Raw genomic sequence first — 20,822 nt, 5'->3', positions numbered from 1 at the left:
TTGCCCTTCTGCTTCTCTCCCCCATCCCACTGGGGAGGGCAGTGAGTGAGCGACTAGGTGGGGGCTTAGCTGCTGGCTAGGGTGGACCCACCACAGCAAGTTAAAAGTTTTCAGCCGTATACAACTTTCTACCATCCTGTAGATTGAATTATGATATTGTCTTATTTGTATTAACTTTGTTTTAAGTTCATCTTTTTTGATCTTTTACTGACAAGGCTAGTAAACTAATGCCTAATTCAAATGTCAGGTTTAATTCTTCCCTTATTTTTTGTGATCTTTTTATTCAATGTTTCAAATAATTCGTAGTTGAATTTTGATGACAAATATTCTCCCCACATACACCCTTCCCTTGTTTTTGTTGTTCATCTCCACAATATTTTGTGCCAGTCATTTAATAAAATAACATGTTACAATGAATTAGTCCATTAGTTTATCCAAGACCTGATGATATTTTAGTTGGAACAGTGCATTCAAGTCTAGGATGGTAACTAAAAAATATGGCAAACTTGTGGGGCAGACTGTCACCAGGGTGGCTTTATTGAAATCACTAATTATGGTATAAGTCAAATGTAGGAAAGCTGATTTTGAATTGCATGTAACATTGTTTTGTATACATTTATAGAAAGGGTGATTCTTGTTCAGTCAGCAAAAAATACTGCTTTGCAGCTAAATGTATGCTTTAGCCAAAAGTGGTAGCATTTTATGTGATCAGAAGGGTAGTTTTTATGTATGCTTATGCACATGAATTTGATTAAAATATGCAACATAATTTTTTAATTTTTGAAGCAATGATTTTCTTGTCTTAAATTTTTTTATAGTAAAGTTTTTTTAATTGCCTCCTACTAAGAAATTTGTGACTATAGCTAATGGAAAAAACAAACTTGTTCTCATTTGCTGTATTCTTCAGGATTTTAGAGTTGATAAATATTCTGCCCTGTTTTTTTTTCTAGCTGTAAATAAGTTGTCTGCAGCCATTAAGAAAATACTGTTCCTGCATCTGTAGATTACGTTACTGCTGTCAAGACTAAGCTAATACTGTAATAGATGCTGATTCCAAGAATCTAGATTTTATTTTTCAGTAGCTTGATAGTTTGTATGTTTACTTAAGTGTAGATTAAGTCACTTACTATATTTTTGTAAAAAATTAGACAAATATTTCACATGGAGGTTTTAAATATAGCTATCTTTAAAGGAAATGTGAATGTAAATGTCTATAAATATAAATACTTATCTTCTTCCCAGTCTTTATCAACTCCAGTTTGTTTTCTAAAGTTGAACTGGACTGTTGAAATTAAGAAAATATGTATATCTATACATAAGTTATAAATAAGTAAATAGTATATTTACAGCTATTTTGTGTATTTGATGAACATATAAAATATTGCACACTTGTTTTGTGCATTTATGTAAATATAAATGTAACTAACCATATTGAATAAGTGGATTTATTAATTTTAAAGAAAATCTTCCTTTCATCCATTCTTATGTTCTGAAGATGCAAACCCCTTAAATTAAGGCACAGAAACAATGTAGTGGAACCAGGCATCACATGGAATAAGTCAAATTTTTCTTCATACAAAGTTAGTGTGGTCTATGGTAGCGGGCACTTCTGCTCTTCTGCAGAACCAAGCCTGCCTGTCTCTAGCACAGAGAAGTGTTTCATTCCTGAAATCGCTTTCTCAAGCTAAACCTCAAGCAGTCTTTCTTACAGTGTAGTTCATTGGAGGAAAAAAATTACACTTTTTTCTTAATTTTACCAGTTCAGGTAGAAGCTGAACCAGAGGTGCTTTTGGCATTATGTGACACTGTTTCCTCAGCTTCATTTTTCTGAAATGCTTTTCCTGCTCCTGAAGGTGTTGGAAGTACTTCTGGGTAGGGAAAACCAGGAGTTACAGAAAGCTCTTTTCTTCTGTTGTGCTTTTTGGGTGTATGGCTGTGGAGTCCAGTGGTCAACATAGCAGGGTACAGTTTTCTTCCCTTCTCTGTTGAGAGTTTTTTCCTTATAAATCAAATGTATGACAGATGGAGTTTCTTTTAGACCGTGTTAATCTACGTTTATAAGAAGCTCAGAATGGAATGATGTCATTTTGGAGACAGAGAAAGAGGTGGATGTTTACAGGCTTTTTTAGTAAAAACAAACCTTTTTTAGATTGAAATAAAAGCTGAGTTTTAGATTATATAATGGTATGAGTGTTGACTTGTTGCTTATATACCTGTGCATACATTTACAGGACTGTTTTCTCTTCTAGGATCCTTCTGTTACACAAGTGACAAGAAATGTTCCTCCAGGGCTAGATGAGTACAATCCTTTCTCTGATTCAAGAACAGTAAGCACATTTATTTCTTAATCATGCTCTTAAGCTTTTCAGGTAAGATTTGTGAGGTATTGTTTTCAGAGTTTGGGACTGATGTAAAACATGTGACAGGCTAGCTGGAGGTAATGGAAGATGTGTGAGGATAGATAATCCTATAAAGTATTTGGAGGATTCAGTGAGCAGGTTGACTTAAGTGAGCTTTGACCTGTTAAGGAAGAGTAGCTCTCTGAAAGGGAGCCAAAACAGAACTGAGTTTTTCCCCTGTTCAGTAAGACTTCTGGTAGTCTGTCCTTACGCTTTTCTGAATTTTACTTGTGTTAAAGCTTGTGAGTGTGGCACACTTCCTCAGTGTCTTGCTTTTGATTTCTGTTTCTCTTAATGAAAGTGCTGCTCAGAATAAGAAAAACACTGCATTTAAGTTAACAGTCCACAGGCTGTGAGTAGTTGTACTGTAGTAAAAGAAATAATTTATGTCCAAGACACACACTTGTTTTTTGCTTCTAATTTGTATAGTTTTAATTTACCTTGTGCTTGTTTTCACCCATGGGTGGGGAAACACAAGGAATGGGGTAGTAAATTCATAGTGTAACAGCATTTTTCAGTGGTTACTTTTGATACTGAAGATCTTGTGCAAGATTAGCAAAATGTATGGATGATTACTCTCTGTCAGTATAATTTATAAACATTCAAATGCTGTATTTTTCAAAGGTAGGCTTATTTCCTATGGCAAATCTGGTAGTGCTGATAGGGGGAATGTTGGTATTTGAGTCTTTGCAATGCAACAGTAAGGTTTCATACAGTGTTAAAATGCTAGACTGGAAGAAGCTTGTTTCTGAGTATGCCTTGGATCAGCTGTTTAAGGCAGAATATTTACAACTAGCAACAATATTAAATAAGTCCCCCAAATTTTTTTCTCCTAACTCACAGTATCACTAATTATGTTTGATTCTAATTATAATTTGATTCAAATTATGTTTGTATCTTTCTGGAGCTTGAAGAGTTTCAAAATTGCTTTGTATTGACCATAAGTTATAAAGACAGTAGGTCTTGTTTAAAAAAATCTAGAGCTACTCTGACTTTTTTTATTACTTATGTACTTATTTTACCATGCAGCTCTGTGGGAAAAGGAAAACTGAAGTATATGGCTAAGGTTATCTGGCTTTGAACGGTCAGCTGTGGAGGTATAAAAAATTCTAATTGCTCATTACAGATATCACTCATATAGAAAAATTGGGAGGATGGAGGAAATTTTTAAGTCAGTATTCAGACCTACTGAATATGTGCTATATTCATGCACTGTGATTCAATTAATAATTTATGGAATGTTACCAAATTCATAAAAACTGTCTATTGAATGAGCAGCTCTCTTTCTGTAGAGGAAAAGAACTTTCACAGGTTTTCTTGCAGAGAGCAAGACTGAAAGAATAAAGTATATATTCAGCTAAGAGTGCAGTAATAATCAACCTTTAGATGATACTCCCCTTCTTCTCTGTGTGTCTTGTGGATGCTGAATACGTAAGTATTTATTCTGTAATCATGTGCATTTGCATGAATGTGCTTAGGTACCTGAGGATATGCTCACAATTCCATGTGCTCACCTTTCTTTTCCTACCAGCTTTGTATGGAAGAGAAAGGCATAGTATGCGTGTACAAATAAATGTATGCAACAGGAGTAAGGGAAGAAACAGTGGAAGTGATTGCCTTTAAAGATTGGACGAACAGAGGTAGAAGCAGGGTCTGTGAATTTTAGACTTGAAGGATTACAATGTCCATCAGGTAGGAATAGAAATTACTCTGCATTTTGTGTGCTGCTCAGGGCAAAAACATCCAAGTAGTTTCTGGGGGCTTTGATTTGCTGCTGTTCCTTGTTCTACCTTTGTTGGGAAGCTGAGTCATCTTGAATGGTTTTGTGCAGGTAATCTCACTTCTAACATTTGAAAACCGTAATGGTGCTAGTGAGCAGAAAGGATACAAGCTGGTGGTAGCAAAATATGTCCTGGAGATTTCTGTGCTCTTTAGTTTGAGAATCGCTGGTCTGTAAGACTTAAAATGATGTTTGTTTCAGTATGAGTAACAATGTGTAGTTGCAGTTCTTAAGGAAGCTGAGAATGGTGTGCTTCAATTTGAAATCCAGATTTCCAGTGGTAGTAGTAAGTTGATATCTTGCAGTCTATAGCATTGACACAGCATTAACCTTCTTTCCCATTCCCTCCAAATTCAAGTTAATAAAGCATGCTGGACTGCAAAAATATTTCTCCATTGCAAATCCAGACAGGGGTGTTTCTTCTGTGAGAAAGTGACTTCAAACTCTGAATACTGATATTCTTTATCTTAGCTCAGTTGTGTTCTCCCTTTTCTAAGGATTAGTTCTTTCTTTGTTATCGGGACAGGACAGGAAAAAGAAGTAAATTCTACTTTCTCTCAGTATTCCTTACTCTAATTATTTATAATTTTTTTTGGTATTTCAGTGCATTCACCTTTGCTCAGTCAAATTATATCCTTCACATCTGCAGTGGGAAATTTGGTAGGAAAATAATATGTAAGACATAATGAGGAAAGTGAATGGGCATGGGAGATTTTAGGTCTCAAGTGTCACCACCTTGATATTTAACATGAGAAATCAGGAGTCTTTTTTTTTACTTCTTATCAAATTTCAAAGCCTGTCTTGTTTTTGATTGTTAAACCAAACAAAGTTTTCAGTGAATGGTATAAATGTCAGATTAAATATCGTTGTCTGCATCTTCAGTGGTTTTGTCTCCAGCTCTAACAGTCACCATGGAGATGACTTTGTCTTTTGTCGTGTTTCTGAAATCAACAAGGAACAGATGAGATTAGACAATTAGTATTTCTGCTTCATCATTTAATGAAACTACTGTTAAAGAAGGCCTTTAATCTCTTCCTGCTTCTACAAGTTTTGCTAATGCATGTTTAACTCCTGTAAGCACTCTTGTGTATATATTTATAACATGTATAGACACAATAACAGATATAGCAATCACTTTCAAATCGCTGCATTAAAAATTTGGAAAAAAATCATTAGTAGAGTTGGGGTGTTTTTGATTTTAAGAGACATATTTCAATTGATTTTTTTTCAGTAAATTCCTGGGCAGCTCCCCTCCTTCTGTCTTGCATCCAAACACAGTGAAGTGTTTATAGGAAACCAGATTGATCATCCACACCTGGCTTCTTTTTGAAGTCTTCCCCTGCCCCCAGTAAATGAACTACTTCACCCACATGGGGAAGTCTATTCAAGAGAGAACTTCTGAGCATTTATCTCCAGCCAACCTCTTCTCTTCAAGAGAGGTCATAATAATTTGCTTCTTCCTCCAGTGCAGCTGTGAGAGCAAGGCATGAAATAAAAATATCTATCTCCGAAGTACCATTTGCGGTAGGAACAAAAAGGGGTGTTGTAGAGTGGGGTTGCTTGAATTTCAAGACATAAGTACCTTATCATAATGTGTCAGTGAGGGTCAAAGACCATGGATCTGTGAAGTAAAGTCTCTGTAAAAACAGTGGACTTAGTTCCCCTGTCCAGATGTGGGTGGTATATCATGATATGATATGATACTATCCAGTGATGGCTGGAGGTTACTGCAGTCCTCACAATACAAGTCTGAGTAATTAGTATTAGAGTTACACCCTTAAAAAGACAGAATTGCTGACCATCTGTCTTACTGTGAATGCCTCGTCAATCCTATGCAGGCTGTAAGTCAGTCGGATATCTGTCTTCCGTACCCAAATCCCTAAGCCACCAATAGCACTTGGACAGACAACCAACAGCACATGGGCAGACAGGTATGACAAAATAAGTGCCAAGTCATAGGTTGCAAGGGACCTCTGGAGATCATCATTCTCAATCCCCCCAGTCAAAGTTAGTCACTAAGTCACATTGCTCAGCATGTTGTCCTGGGGAGTTTTGAATATATACAAGGATAGAGATTCTGCAAGCTCACTAGGCAACCTGTTCCAGTGTTTGGCAGTTCTTACAGTGATTTTTCTCCCCATAATATCTGATTAGTTTACTGTGTTCCAACAAGTAACATGCTGTGTAATAAAAGCAGCATCAACGTTTCCCAACAACCCCATGTGTATGCTGATCCATAAGGGAGTTAAAATGTACCTGTTTCATTTCTTATACTTAGTAAATTATGTCTTAATTACAGCAGAATTCTGCAGCTTTATCCTCATATGTGAGTAAGCTAGACTTTGGTCCAGTAAGTATGAAATTAGGAAGTGAAACAATTTTTACAGGATGACTGCGACATTCTGCTCAGGTAAGAAACACGGATCAAGTCATGTTTTCAAATTTTCATTATGCCTGACATGGGGCCAAGTCTTCCAGGTTCCAGAAGGATGGATTGGACTGTTAAATTTGAGAGTGGAAGGAAGAGGCTTGATTTCTATTGCCCTGAAACCACCTGAGAAGCCTATGTCTGCTCATCTACTTCTGACACAAAAGAAGGCACAGTAGTTTTGCGGATGCTCTGGTATGAACTGCATAAGATGTTTGTCAAGGTTAAAAGATTTACCTGGCAAGTGCCGGATTCAGTGGTTTCCTTCAAAGATGCCTCAGCAATTTTTATTTCTAGAAATCCTGTCAATAAAAATCAAAATAACATAGACAAAAGTACACTAACAGATGAGAATTCCTGTTCTGCTTACTTAATAGTTATGGATCTCAGTGTCTTTATGAAATGTCCATTAATTCTCAAAACTAGTTCCTGCAGTTACCTAGTTCGACATCTTCAGGATTTTGATAGTTACTGACCAAGTGTGTGTCTCCCACTTGCATCTTTTGTGCTGATAAAACGTTTGAGGTGACCTTAGAAAGTGGATATTTGCTTTTTGGTTCTAAATAACAAATCAATTGCTCCTATAACTAGCTCTAATCTGACCACTCGGTAATAGTATTTTTCTCAGTAAGATTTACATTTACTGTGTACAGTTTTTGTCTGTATTAAATGCATGTCCCTTGCCAACCTTTTAAAAACCTAAATCTGAGCTATTGCTTTCTGGAATGCCTCCAATTTTAGACTTCATGCATCTTGTACAATAGCACTTAGGTAATTTCAGACAATTTTTCAATACAACAGCTTGCAAATACATCTCCGTTTCAGAATATAAGGAACCTACTTTATGCTAGCTAACATTCCAATACATATTTTTACTGGAATTCTTTTGCAGCTTTTTTATGCAGTTACCTTACTTGTTAATTGAGCTAACTTCAGAGATGGCAATTAGAGCAAACCTGTGCTTACTTTACCTTTGGAAATTGATGTGAGACATTAACTTCTAGAATTGTGCTTGTATTACCTTTTTAATAACTGTACAAAGAACTGTCTGCCTTACTGTTTTGTCTACCAAGCCAATAAATTATTATTTCTTTGACTTTCATTGAGTGTGTTTTAATTGCAAAAGCAACACTGGTTTTGAGTACCTTGTTTGCGTTAAGGCTTAGTGTGCATAATCTCTGTTCTCCCTGGTTCTTGTTTGTTTGCCTTGTATGCATTTTTATTGAACTTCTGTTTTTCCAGTGATTGCTGAACACTGGGAAATATATTTATAGGATGAAAGAAGACGTTACGTGAATGTTATCACAAGTAACACTTTTTTTCTTCTTTTTTTTCCTGTACCCTGTACTCTTTCCTTACTACTTATGTCAGTCTAATAATAGATAATCTTGTATGTTGGCTGAACTTTATTTAAGTCCATGCAGTTCTCCAGATCTGCTGCACAATGCTAGAGCTTGAAGATGTACCTTCTCTGATTGAACTTCAGTACTTCTTGTATCCCAAACTGTACAGCTATGTTTTGCTATGTTGGGGGGTTTTTTTTGGTAGCTGAATGATTTTCCAAGGCAGCTGGATACTTCTATTTGTTTCATGTTAAGTAGCTCTGGGGTTGTTTTTGCTTCTCAGCTTTGATTAGGGTTATAAATATGAGTACTTCAGTTTGATAGGAAGACTTAGTGCAGGCTTTTAAATCTGAGTTTAAAATGGTTGCATGTTGGTCACTTTTTAAGAGCCATCTCTTAGGAGCACAGGAGTAGGCAATTCCAAAGTGTCAGAAGTCAAGTAAGCGGGGCAGAAGGCTGGCTCGGCTGGGCAGGGATCTTCTTGTAAAGCTTAGGTGGAAGAGGAAAGTGTATGGACATTGGAAGCAGGGACAGGCAACACAGGAGGACGACAGAGATGCTGTTTGCCACTGTAGGGAGAAAAATCATGTGGCCAAAGCTTGACTGGAGTTCAGGCTGGCCAGCACTGTGAAAGACAACAAAAAGGGCTTTTTTAAATGTGTTAACTGCAAAAGGAGCATCAGAGATAACACTGGCCTGTTACTTGATGGGGTTGGTCACCTCACAAATGGGGATGTAAACAAAGCAGAGATGTTTAATCAGAGGCCTTCTTTGCCTCTGTCTTTAACAATGATGATGGGCCCTGGGATACCTGGAGCCCTGTGACTGGGGACATGATAAACTCCCAGCTGACTCTGAACTTGTTCGAGACTTGCTGCTCCAGCTGAATGCACCTAAGTCTATGGGGCCTGATGGGATTCATCCCAGGGTACTGAAAAGAGCTGGCCAATGTTACTGTGGGACCTGTCTCCATTATTTTTCAATTGTCTTGGGAGTCTGGAAAGGTACCGGTTGACTGGAAGCTGGCAAACGTTGTCCCAGTTTTCAAGAAGGGTAAGAAGGAAGACACTGGTAATTACAGGCCTGTCAGTCTTACTTCAGTGCCTGGTAAAATTATGGAGAAGGTTATTGTGGGAGTTATTGAAAAACACTTGAGAGACAATGCAGTCATTGGTCATAGCCAACATGGGTTCATGAGAGGGAAGTCCTGCTTAACTAATTTAATTTCCTTTTATGACAAAGTCACCCATCTAGTTGACCAAGGAAAGCCAGTAGATGGGGTGGGTTTGGATTTTAGCAAAGCTTTTGATGCTGTCTCTCACAGTATCCTGCTGGACAGAATGTCCAGCACACAGCTAGACAAGCCCATAATATGTTGGGTGAGCAACTGGCTGATGGGTGCGGCTCAAAGAGGTATAGTAAATGGGGTTACATCTGGCTGGCAGCCAGTCAGCAGTGGGGTTCCCCGGGGCTCAATTTTAGGGACAGTGCTCTTAAATGATCTGGACACAGGAGTCGAGCGTACATTAAGTAACTTTGCCGATGATACTAAACTAGGAGGAGCCGATGATACTAAACTAGGAGAGGCCTTACAGAGAATCTGGATAGACTAGAGAGCTGGGCAATCACCAACCGTGTGAAACTTGACAAGAGCAAGTGCTGGATTCTCCACCTGGGATGGGGTAATCCTGGTTATATGTACAAATTGGGGGACGGGAGGCTGGAGAGCAGCGCCCCAGAAAGAGATCTGGGCGTTTGGGTTGATGGCAAGGTGAATATGAGGCAACAGTGTGCCCTGGCAGCCAGAAGGGCCAGCCGTGTCCTGGGGTGCATCAAGCACAGCATAGCCGGCTGGTCGAGGGAGGTGACTGTCCCACGCTACACTGCGCTGGTGCGGCCCCACCTCGAGTGCTGTGTGCCGTTCTGGGTACCTCAGTATAAGGAGGACATCAGACTGTTAGAGTGTGTCCAGAGGAGGGCGACCAAGATGGTGAAAGGTCTTGAGGGCAAGACTTAGGAGGAGCAGCTGAGGTCACTTGGCTTGCTCAGCTTGGAGAAGAGAAGGCTGAGGGGTGACCTCATCACAGCCTGCAACTTCCTCATGGGGGGCAGCGGAGGGGGAGGTGCTGATCTCCTCTCTGGTGACCAGCGATAGGACACGAGGACATGGAATGAAGCTGCATCAGGGGAAGTTCAGAATGGGCATTAGGAAAAGGTTCTTCACGGAGAGGGTGGTCAGTCACTGGAACAGGCTCCCCAGGGAAGTGGTCACGGCACCAAGCCTCTCTGGAGTTCAAGGAGCATCTGGATGATGCTCTTAGTCACATGGTTTAGGTTTAGGTGCGAGGAGCAGGGACTTGGACTCAATGATCCTTATGGGATTGAGATATTCTATGATCACAATGCTTTCTTAATTAGGTTCTTCCATCTATAGAAGATGATTTATAATACCTATGCCTGTTGTGCATTGAATTATGATCTTTGAATAATAACCTGGAAAAATAAACACATTAAAGCAATATTGAACTTCCACCATTTGAGGTAGTTTTGAGCACTGACGCTTTGTAACCCTGTTCACACATTATGAAGCCAAGTCAAGCCACTAATTTGTGGGCTTTGAAGAGGGTCAACCTGGACTTCTTAACTGTTAAGAAGGAAGAAACAAGATAAGCGTGAATATTATGGATAGTTGAGGGAAGCCTGTGGGACCATGCAAAATTTATTAAGGAATATTTAGGGGAATAGCCAAAGATGTGGAGCAATTGGAGATGGGGGAGGACCAAGGAGGAGACTAGAGAAAAGGATGGATTAAAACGGGCTGGTTGCATGTGAGCTGCTACCAGTAAGTACACTTCCCTAACCACTGCAGTTATTGTTAAATCCTTTCTTAACTTTCTGTGACATTTCACTCTACTGCATCTGTGAGTGCTGCAAAGTCTAGGTGCCAGCAAGTGGAGAGACTAGAACAAAAGACTTAGGTGCCAGCAACATGGTCAGACCCCAAGCAGTAGTGGTCCATATGTCTGTGGTGTCAACAACTGGGCATCTGGGTGTCAGCAGCTGGGGGGACCATTGGTCATAGGGCCCAAGTGTGTGAGTTGTCAGCAACTGAAGGGACCAGTGTGCTTTCCTCTGTGTGTATATGTGTAATTCACTAGCAAACTTCAAGCTGGACTAGCTGGCAAATAGGAGGAAAACCTCTTGCTGGGAAGACTGAAAGTCTGGGCCAAAAGTAAGTAAGAGAGTCCAGGGTCTGGGCTTGAATATATGGCAAGCTGAGAGCCTGTGCTGGTGTTTGAAGGAGCTGTGAGTGTGGAGGTTGCTTGCGACACGAGTGTACAAGTGCACGAATCTTCTAGTGAACATCAAGCTGGGCTAACTGGCAAACAGGAGGAAACCTCTATACCAGGTAAGAGACCTCCAGATCCAGGCAGGTATGTCAGACAAGCTGAGGGCCCACAGCTCATATCTGAGGGATCTGCAAATGTTGGTGTGCTTGTAAATCTAGAGTAAGGCGTGTGCTTTCAACAGTGAACTTCAGTGCTGATCAGCTGGAGGGGTATGACTCTCTGTACCTATGTTCTGTGTAGTTCTGATAGTGTTATGTGGGGGTGTTGTTAAAGACAGTGCCCTGCCTGTGGCAGCTTGTGTAGCTGGCCATCCTAGTGTCCTTGGTGTGTGCAGGGGTGTGTGTGTATTTGTGTGCATCCCTGGGATCTGCACTCAACTTGCTACTAGCTGAACCTGGAAACAGGAAAGCGATAGTGTGTCTCCATCAGCCTGGAATGGAGAGCCCCCCCAGAGGAAAGGAGTCCCCAGGTCTTAGAGTCCGCTAGAAGCAGTACCCTTTGTAATATCCCTGAATAGCTTTTGTCCCCCAGCCCCTCTTGACTTTATTAGGATTCCAGGATGCACAGCCCCTGCCTCAAGTCACTGGTGTAGTCTCATTTCTTCCAGGGAGCCCAGGCTCTTAGCTAGGCACCGGGTCTTTTACACAACTGTCACTATGTGCACAGTAGACAGCAAGTCTAACACCATATAGATGGCTAGCTAGCATATAGTGGAACCTAAACAATGTAGAAATCTGCATTGGAAGAATCTTGTACATAATTAGTACCTTATATTAATGTAATATATCATATATGCTGTTGGCTAACATCTTCGATTATGTAGCTCTAGTGAGCTTTCTGATTGGTTCCTTTATTCATAAGCATATATGCATGTTCCAGTCATTAGCTGCACTGCAGGCTGTTTGGACAAAGCATCTTTCAAGGATAAATATTTTGAATTCATTGTTCAAATAATTTCTAGTCTGACAATCCACTTTTTTCCACTATTACAGGTAATATTACTATTAATTTTTACAGTATTACAGGAGGGCTACTGGAGTCCATGCTGGAGATTGTGAACAGTCTTGTTCTTTAGTCTAGCAGGCAGCTGCTTATGCTTTCAAAGCTATTGTTACTTTAGCCACAGAGCTACAGTATGCTTTTGTAGCATTGCTCTGGCCTACAATGCATAATGCTTAAGAGATTTTTTTCAGTAGCTTTTTGTTACTCTGGTGCAGATTTTGTATCTTATGTTTGAAGCAGAAGATAAGACTCTTGATGGTTGTCTAGTTTTGGTAGTTCTCATACAGGCCTTTTTTCTTATCACAGAATGCTCCAGCATAAGGAATAGCAGTATTAACCATCTTTAAGCAGCTTCATAGAATCATAGAATCATTTAGGTTGGAAAAGACTCTTAAGATCATCGAGTCCAACTGTTAACCTAACATTGCCAAGTCCACCAGTAAACCATGTCCCTAAGCGCCATGTCTACACATCTTTTAAATACCTCCAGGGATGGTGACTCCACCACTTCCCTGGGCAGCCTGTTCCAATGCTTGACAACCCTTTCAGTGAAGTAAAATTTCCTAATATCCAGTCTAAACCTCCCCTGGCGCAACTTGAGGCCACTTTTTCTTGTCCTACGGCTTGTTACTTGGGAGAAGAGACCGACCCCCACCTCTCTACAACCTCCTTTCAGGTAGTTGTAGAGAGCAATAAGATCTCCCCTGAGCCTCCTTTTCTCCAGGCTAAACAACCCCAGTTCCTTCAGCCGCTCCTTGTAAGACTTGTGCTCTAGACCCTTCACCAGCTTTGTTGCCCTTCTCTGGACACGCTCCAGCACCTCAATGTCTCTCTTGTAGTGAGGGGCCCAAAACTGAACACAGTATTCAAGGTGTGGCCTCACCAGTGCTGAGTACAGGGGGACGATCACTTCCCTACTCCTGCTGGCCACACTATTTCTGATAGAAGCCAGGATGCTATTGGCCTTCTTGGCCACCTGGGCATGCTGCTGGCTCATATTGAGCCTGCTGTCGACCAGCACCCCCAGGTCCTTTTCCTCCAGGCAGCTTTCCAGCCACTCTTCCCCAAGCCTGTAGTGTTGCATGGGGTTGTTGTGACCCAAGTGCAGGACCCGGCACTTAGCCTTCAGTTGTCTTCATCCTACAGCACTGAGTAATCTTTCTTAGGATGAAAAGCTTAAATCACAAGGCATTTCTGAGAAATGAGACCTCTCTGGTATCTCAGTATTCTGTTAGGAGCTCATGTATAAGATGGAAAGATAATTCTGAAATTCTGGAATCAGCTGATGTTGCTGAGATATGCTGCAATATCACACGCAGAGGTGGAGTTTACTCAGGCATGATGTTTTCTCCTCAGTGCATTGCATTTTTGCATTTCAAAAAGGTGGTTAGAAAAGATGCAGATAATCTGGGACAAGTCATAATTTGCCAAGTTGGTAGTATTTGGTTGATTCCTGCTTTAAGGTGCTTTTGTATTGAAAACATCCCACTTCTCACCATATTTATGTTCTTGATTTCAGTGTTATTAGGAATAAGTGGTTCTCTGTCTTAAAGGATCACAGAACAGGGAAGTCTTTCATGTTGCAAGCTCTACACAAAGAAAGAATTGTAGTTTCCCCCCAAGCATATTTAACAATAAAATAACATCATAGTAGTGCTATACTGATCTGCTTTCTGTAAAGTTGATAACTCCAACCTAGGCAGTAGTTTCTTCCTTGGTTTGATAGCTACTGATTAACATTGTGTATGATTGAGAGATGTGGAGAAAGTCAGAGAAGATGACAAATGGGAATAAGGAGGAAAGGATTTTAAAAAAACCCAAAAACTGAGCTACTAAAAGCTTCTTGTAAGCTGTATTCTTATAGGTAGTGACCAAGTGAACAAATTGCCAGTGGTACTTGAAGCTAGATACTACGATACATACTGGTAGAATAGTTAAGCAATAGATTATGGATCTTGAATTGGAAAATTTAATATGGTACATTGCTTCTCTAGTTAGCCAGGTGATATAAGCCTTTGTTAAGTAGAAAGCTCTGGAAGACATTACTAATAAATGGCATCATGTTTCAAAATATGAATACATCACTGTTAAAACCTGCAGTTCTCTTAAACAGTAACTGTCCTTATTCATATTCATGTCTGAACAAAATTTAAAATTCTGTTCATTTTCTGCTGATCCCTAAAATTCATGTGTGTTTATGGCAAGTAGTGCAGTGTAAAACCAAATAAGCAGAACACTGTACCACAGAATATAGTTAACTTCTTTTTCCTAAGGTTATAAATATTGTGGGCAGCATATCAGATTTTCAGTTTATCCATAACACTTCCTTTAGGACAACTAGATTTGTTCTTATGGAGTTAATGAAAAGATGTTTATTAGAACAGGAAACTGTTTCCCTAGAATTGTCTCTTGTTTTCTTAGCCTCCTCCAGGAAACGTGAAAATGCCTAATGTACCCAGTACCCAGCCAGCAATAATGAAACCAACAGAAGAACCACCTGCTTACACACAAATTGCAAAGGTTTGTCTGTAACTTTCAGGCACCAGGTTCCTTTTAATTATAATTATTTAAATACACTTCTGGAATAATGTCTTTTATAAATAAGCATTGCTTTCCTAATGATTTATGAAAATTAATACTGCCTTTAAGTAATCAGTTAATGCATGAATTTGTGCAATATTAGGTCAGTCTTCATCCATAACTGGAGATGCTTAGTTATAGAAAACAGACTTGGAATATTTATTTTGTGTTTTTATTTTTTATCAATATCTAATGATGCTTGTTTTGTTCAGGAGCATGCCTTGGCCCAGGCAGAACTGCTAAAGCGTCAAGAAGAACTGGAAAGAAAAGCCGCTGAACTAGATCGCAGAGAAAGGGAAATGCAGAGTCTCAATCAGCAGGGGGGTATGCATGAAAAAAATACTTCTTTAAATTGCAGAAATTTCACTTTTTCTTAGAAATTGTTTTAGTTTTACAGTGACATTGTGAAACAGATCAAAGAGGGGGTTATATAATCTCTTCTGGAAAAGGAAGTTTACGTCCCTTGAGACAGTGTGTACAGTGAATAAAAACTGGCCTGTCCTGTGCAGATTTTCACTGTAAAAATTTGAAATGTGGCCTCTGTTACATGTTATTGTCTGCTATCAGCTGTTTTTATTCTAGGTTACTGTCTAAGGAATAGTATTGAATAGAAATGGAGCATTTTGAGAAGAAGTAAAAGTAACTTCATAAGTAACATCCTTTGATTTCTCTTCTGTCAGTATTTATAGCTGTAAGAGAACTTTCCTGTTGGGAAACATTTTGTTACCTTTTGCTATGTTACAAACATAATATTCTATGCAAATAGCAGAAAGATCTATTCTATTATTGCTATTTTATTAATTTTTCATGTGATACTTTGTAACCCATAGTCAAGATTAGTATCTCATTTTGCCACAAACTGTAAGTGTGCTGTGCAAAACCATCAGTTTTTGTACAGCAATTTCAAAAATGAGAAGATTTACATCCTCTTAACTGAAGATACTTTGCTAGAAGTAGATCTATGGGAATATTCCTTTTCAAAAGAAAGAACTTCAGACTGAAGTTAGGAAAAAACCCCAAACACAAAACACTGTGCAAGGTTGACTTCCTGTGGTATTTTCACTTATATGTAGAATTCTGATTGTTTTATTTCCACATGTGCTATTTTTTTAATATGCAGTGGTACAATTCCAGATTGCGTAGTTGCTTAGTAATTAAAATTCTCAGGGAATTTTATAGAATATAATATTTTCAGTTGGAAGGGATCATCTAGTCCAACTGCCTGACCAATTCGGGGCTGACCAAAAGTTAAAGCAAGTTACTAAGGGCATTGTCCAAATGCCTCTTAAACACTGACAGGCTTGGGGCATTGACCACCTCTCTAGGAAGCCTGTTCCAGGGTTTGACCACCTTCTCAGTAAAGAAATGTTTCCTTATGTCCAGTCTAAGCCTTCCCTGGCACAGCTTTGAACCATTCCCACACGTCCTATCACTGGATCCCAGAGTGAAGAGCTCAGCACCTCCCTCTCCACTTCCACTCCTCAGGAAGCTGTAGAGAGCAGTCATATGCCAGTCGTTTGCTAGGATCTGGGAATGGGGAGTTGCTCTTTGTCTTCTAAGGAGAAGAATCATGGTGATATTGTCCCTTCGTTAAACCATTTTTATTTTCTCAGTATTTGTTCTTTTCAATCTCTCTATTAAATCTCTGTATCTCTTCTCCCAGATAATGATTTTTTGTTTGTTTTTTCATTTCCTTCTCCATGTATTGCCCTTTATCTAATTTCACTAACTTATATTGATGGTCTGGATTGGTTACTTTTCTCTTCCAGGCTTTAGGGACAGTTTTGTTCATCTATATCTTAGGGAACATAACTCTGAGACCCCATGCATGTTTCAGGATATGTCTAAAATCAGTATTTGTTATTAGGTTGCAGTTGTTCACATCAAAGTGCTTGAAGAATCCATGAAGATTTTAAAGGATTCTTTAGGAAGGCTGAACAGAGAAGAGAGAGCTCTTAAAACTTTAAAGAAGATGCTAGTTTTTTACCAAATGACTGTGTAAAAGATGCTGCAAATCAGGAATTGTATCTTGTGACTGAGGAGAAAAATATTATTTTCCTTTTAATTTTTTTTTTTTCATTTGCACACTTATTTGAACTCCTTTGGAAACACTGTAGCGTTATCTTGATTGGAGGACAGGGTCTTTTGCAATACTCTAGGTATTTGCATTCAATTTAAGATGCTGGCTGCACTTCTAGGACACTTGTCATATGCAATTGACTACAGTGCAAAGATCTTCAAGCTGGTAGGTCAGCTCAGGTTGATGCCTTCAGTCTTCTCTGCTCAGGTACTGTGCAGCATTGCATTTGAGCTAATTAAAGCATGCTGCTTCCTATTTCAGCTAGTTCATTTGGGCATGCCTGAAAATCCCTTTCTGTGCTTGCATGAAGCTAGTTTGGGGGTGTCTGCATTCATAATGTAGGCATGCCATTGAAGTTAATAGGCCTTGAGGTGGTAACTTGTGTTGAATGAAATAACTCTGAGCTAGCTCTTTGCTTATCGAGATACAGTCTTGGACTATGAGTGTCCAAAGGGTATTTAGAAAAAGACCACTTGGTTTTTTATCTCAAACCATCTCATCAAGCTGTCTTTCAGTCTTAGTTGAAAATTTTGAAACCTGTACCACAGCAGTGGGAAAGCACATGAAATACAATTCTTAAATAATAACTTGAATTATTGTAAGATACTTGAATTTTTCCATAACTCTGTCTTGAAACTATCAGTCCTGAGAGAAATAACCATATACTGCGGAATGAAGGTCTGAATTATTATCAGATATTTTTTACGTAAGAAATCCCAAAGTAGTTTTTAATATATGGATGGGAATATTACTTGATTATCTTCTGTATGCTCCCTCTGGCAATGCCCTGCTCTGAAAGGCTTGGTAAAAATTTCAGTAGGAGAGGCAGAAAACTTAACAGATACTCAGTGCTTTGGACCTGTTTGGACAGAACTGACAGCTTCATCTTGTCTGAGTGGGGAAACAAATAAGAAATAATGCAAGTATGTAAGCTTTGCAAGTTTTCTTTTCTTATCAGATGAACTGCTAGTAAAGGTATGGTTGAAGATAGAAATTGCAAGCAAAACCTTGTCAGAATTTCAGATAAAGGTGCCTTTAGGTTAGTCTCTAGTTCAGCTCCACTTTTGGAACATGGTGATCAATGTATCTCTTGCATCCAGAATTTGAAAAGCTACGGAAAAGGTTTATTGCAGTTATTATCTCAGTTGAATCTCTGAGTCTGTGCTTGGTATGACTTGTGTTCAGCAGAATGTATGCTCTAGCCTGTGAGCAATCAGCATACAGGAAATCCAAGTGTCTGAGACTGAGTCCTTCGTGGTGTCCTCGCTCTGTCACACAACTGTATGAAAATACAGTGATGCTGTAGGGCATCTTCTTGTAACAAAAAAGTAGTTTAGACCATTTCAATAGCTGCCTTTCTTGAGGCTTAGGGGCTTTACCTAAAAGCTTTGACTGTAAACTGTATTGGGAACTAGTTCAAAGTGTTAGAGATAGCCTGGTGTTAAAAATATCAGGATTCTGAGAATGAAGAATGCTTTTCAGTCCCCAGTCTTTGTGTTCAACAAAGTATGTGAGTATGGTGGGACTTCAGGGAAATGTGCATTTAAAAGTAAAGGAACTCTTGAGAAATTGTTTTTCTGCCCATATCTGCTTCTTCTGTGAAGAGTTTTCTCATTATTTTATAGGAACTGGCAGATGCCTGCTTAGTCTTTTACGTAGATAAAATACTGTACTTTCCTTGATCTGTCTGCACTTCGTTGTATTTTATTTCTGAAGTGTATTTTCAGTATTGTGTGAGGATTGCTGATAAAACTGGGGTTTTGGTAGTCCAAGTTATCCATACGCCTGTGAAACTCATGCAGAAAACAATTTGAAGAATTCCAAATGTATATCTCTTTCTAGTATACAGAGATTAAAACTATATTATAAAGCGCTCTTTTTTTTTTTTTTTTTCCTGTTTTGCAGGTAGAAAAAATAACTGGCCACCTCTTCCTGAGAATTTTCCAGTAGGTCCTTGCTTCTACCAGGACTTTTCTGTAGACATTCCTGTAGAATTCCAGAAGACAGTAAAGATTATGTACTATTTGTGGATGTGTAAGTATTTTTTTTTTTTTTTAAGAAAAAAAAGTGCCTATTCAAATTCGATGATACATACCTGCTACTTTGGCTTTTGCAACATCTGTCATGAGAAATTGTTTAAATCCAGAAGTCAAACGTTGGAGTGAAATATTTTTGTTAGCTTCAATTTTAAAAGCATTGAATTATTTCATAAAAATTTCATAGAAAAAAAGGAGGAGGATTACCCTAAGGCAGTTTGGTTCTAGTATATTGCAGTTTTCTGCTTTAAGTACCTCTGTTGTTGTAAAATGAGCTTTGACCATTTATTAACTTGGAAATAATTTTACTGTTTTTAAAATCAGCTTATATATTAAGAAATATAATTCACAATCAGTGTTAATAGACTTCTGAGTTTACAAAGTGTAATATCCATTTGCTTTAATATACATAGTTTTATATAGTTTAGTAATAGTTTTTAGTCTGTAGTGGAGACTTAATATCATTTTAGTCTATTTAAAAAAATGGTGTAAAGTAAATTATCTGAAGAATCAGTCCATGTTAAAACTATCCTTTGTACACCAAGAATGCTCTACACCATCTTTGTAGGGTTAATTTTGCCCTCATTCAGGAGCTGTGTTTTGACTGGAGAAATGCTGGATGAACCAAATATACAAATGCTACAACACTTGTTTCTTCTGCCTTGTCCAGTGTGATGAGAGCCTAATAATTACTCTGAGACTGAGAAAATTCCAAAGATTTAGATTCTTTGATGCCTTTAATATATTTTTAGCATACTAAGGGAATGTGAATTTCAGAACTTTTCTGTATTTTTTTCAGGGCTTCAGATTTAGTTAGCAAATCTCTGTAATTTTACCTGTTAATCTGGTAATCTCATTACTGTGATTGAACCACGTAATTGAAACACATAAAATGAGCAGTCAGCATTGAATCAAGTGAATTCCACTTCATCATAATCCACAGCTTTCTATGTTCCTTGCTGGGTCATTAATCTTCAAATAAGCAACTAAATCCACTGTAGAATGTGTGACTAGCCACTCTCATAAATCTGACAGACGTTTAAGATTTATATGAAATCTAAGATCAAGTATTCCAAAATTTTAGGGTAGTTATTAATTCTGGCCATTTGCAGGAGTGAGTTCTGAAAGTGCCATATGTTTCAAACACAAGGTGAAGTTGGGCAGTGAGAATTGGAATATTAATACTGTTTTTCTTTTTCCTTCTTATGGCAATAAATAAAGGAAGCAGCAGCATTATAGTATTTCAAAATATATAGGAGTTGTGCTTTTATACTAACATGACAGATTTTCTTCTAGGTAGACTGAGATTTTAACTGAGTCCTCTTGCTCTTTTCCTTGTTTAGCTCTCATGCTCTCTGACTTAGGGATTACTCAGGAAGGAAGGAAAAGGGCATAATAAAGGAAAAGAAAGACAAAATCTATTTCAGGCTGAAAAAAAAAAAGAATCGAATACAGAACTCCATGCCTTAGGGCTGGCTGTTGAATCAGTCCTTGTGACTCTTCTTTCCCAGGATCATATCTACGTGGTTTGGCTCATTTTTCATTAGAATGCCTATGCTTCCTCAGTGGAGGCACTTATTACCATAGCAAACCAGCCTGCTTCTGCTTGCTGCTCTACCCTACATTTTATTTCCTCTTCTAGAACTTCCCAGGTTTTGTAAGGCCTAGGGGTTCTGTGAACATAATCACATTTGAATAAATCTAGTATCATGTGCTCACCGCTTTGTAAAGTAGGTTAGTTTTCCTCTTCCTTTTTAGGAGCCCTAGGAACAAGCCTTTCTGTTTCATTTTTCTGTGTGTTTCCATGGTTAGTAGCAATTTTTA

At 38.7% G+C, this 20,822-nt stretch overlaps 1 protein-coding gene across 1 annotated transcript in view; it reads left to right on the top strand.

Annotated features, from left to right (window-relative positions):
• The window catches only part of SCAMP1 (secretory carrier membrane protein 1), a 45,058-nt gene that overhangs the window by 11,948 nt on the left and 12,288 nt on the right, over positions 1 to 20,822 (top strand). The window contains exons 2-5 of the mRNA XM_072860708.1: positions 2,250 to 2,327; positions 14,724 to 14,822; positions 15,095 to 15,206; positions 18,868 to 18,996. Coding sequence (XP_072716809.1) covers positions 2,250 to 2,327; positions 14,724 to 14,822; positions 15,095 to 15,206; positions 18,868 to 18,996 — 418 coding nt within the window. The remainder of the gene's footprint in view (positions 1 to 2,249; positions 2,328 to 14,723; positions 14,823 to 15,094; positions 15,207 to 18,867; positions 18,997 to 20,822) is intronic.

This window comes from Ciconia boyciana, chromosome 4 (assembly GCF_034638445.1).
Source record: "Ciconia boyciana chromosome 4, ASM3463844v1, whole genome shotgun sequence".
Taxonomy (NCBI): Eukaryota; Metazoa; Chordata; class Aves; order Ciconiiformes; family Ciconiidae; genus Ciconia; species Ciconia boyciana.
Note: the sequence above shows the minus strand (reverse complement) of the source record. Positions and strands in the feature narration are given on the sequence as shown.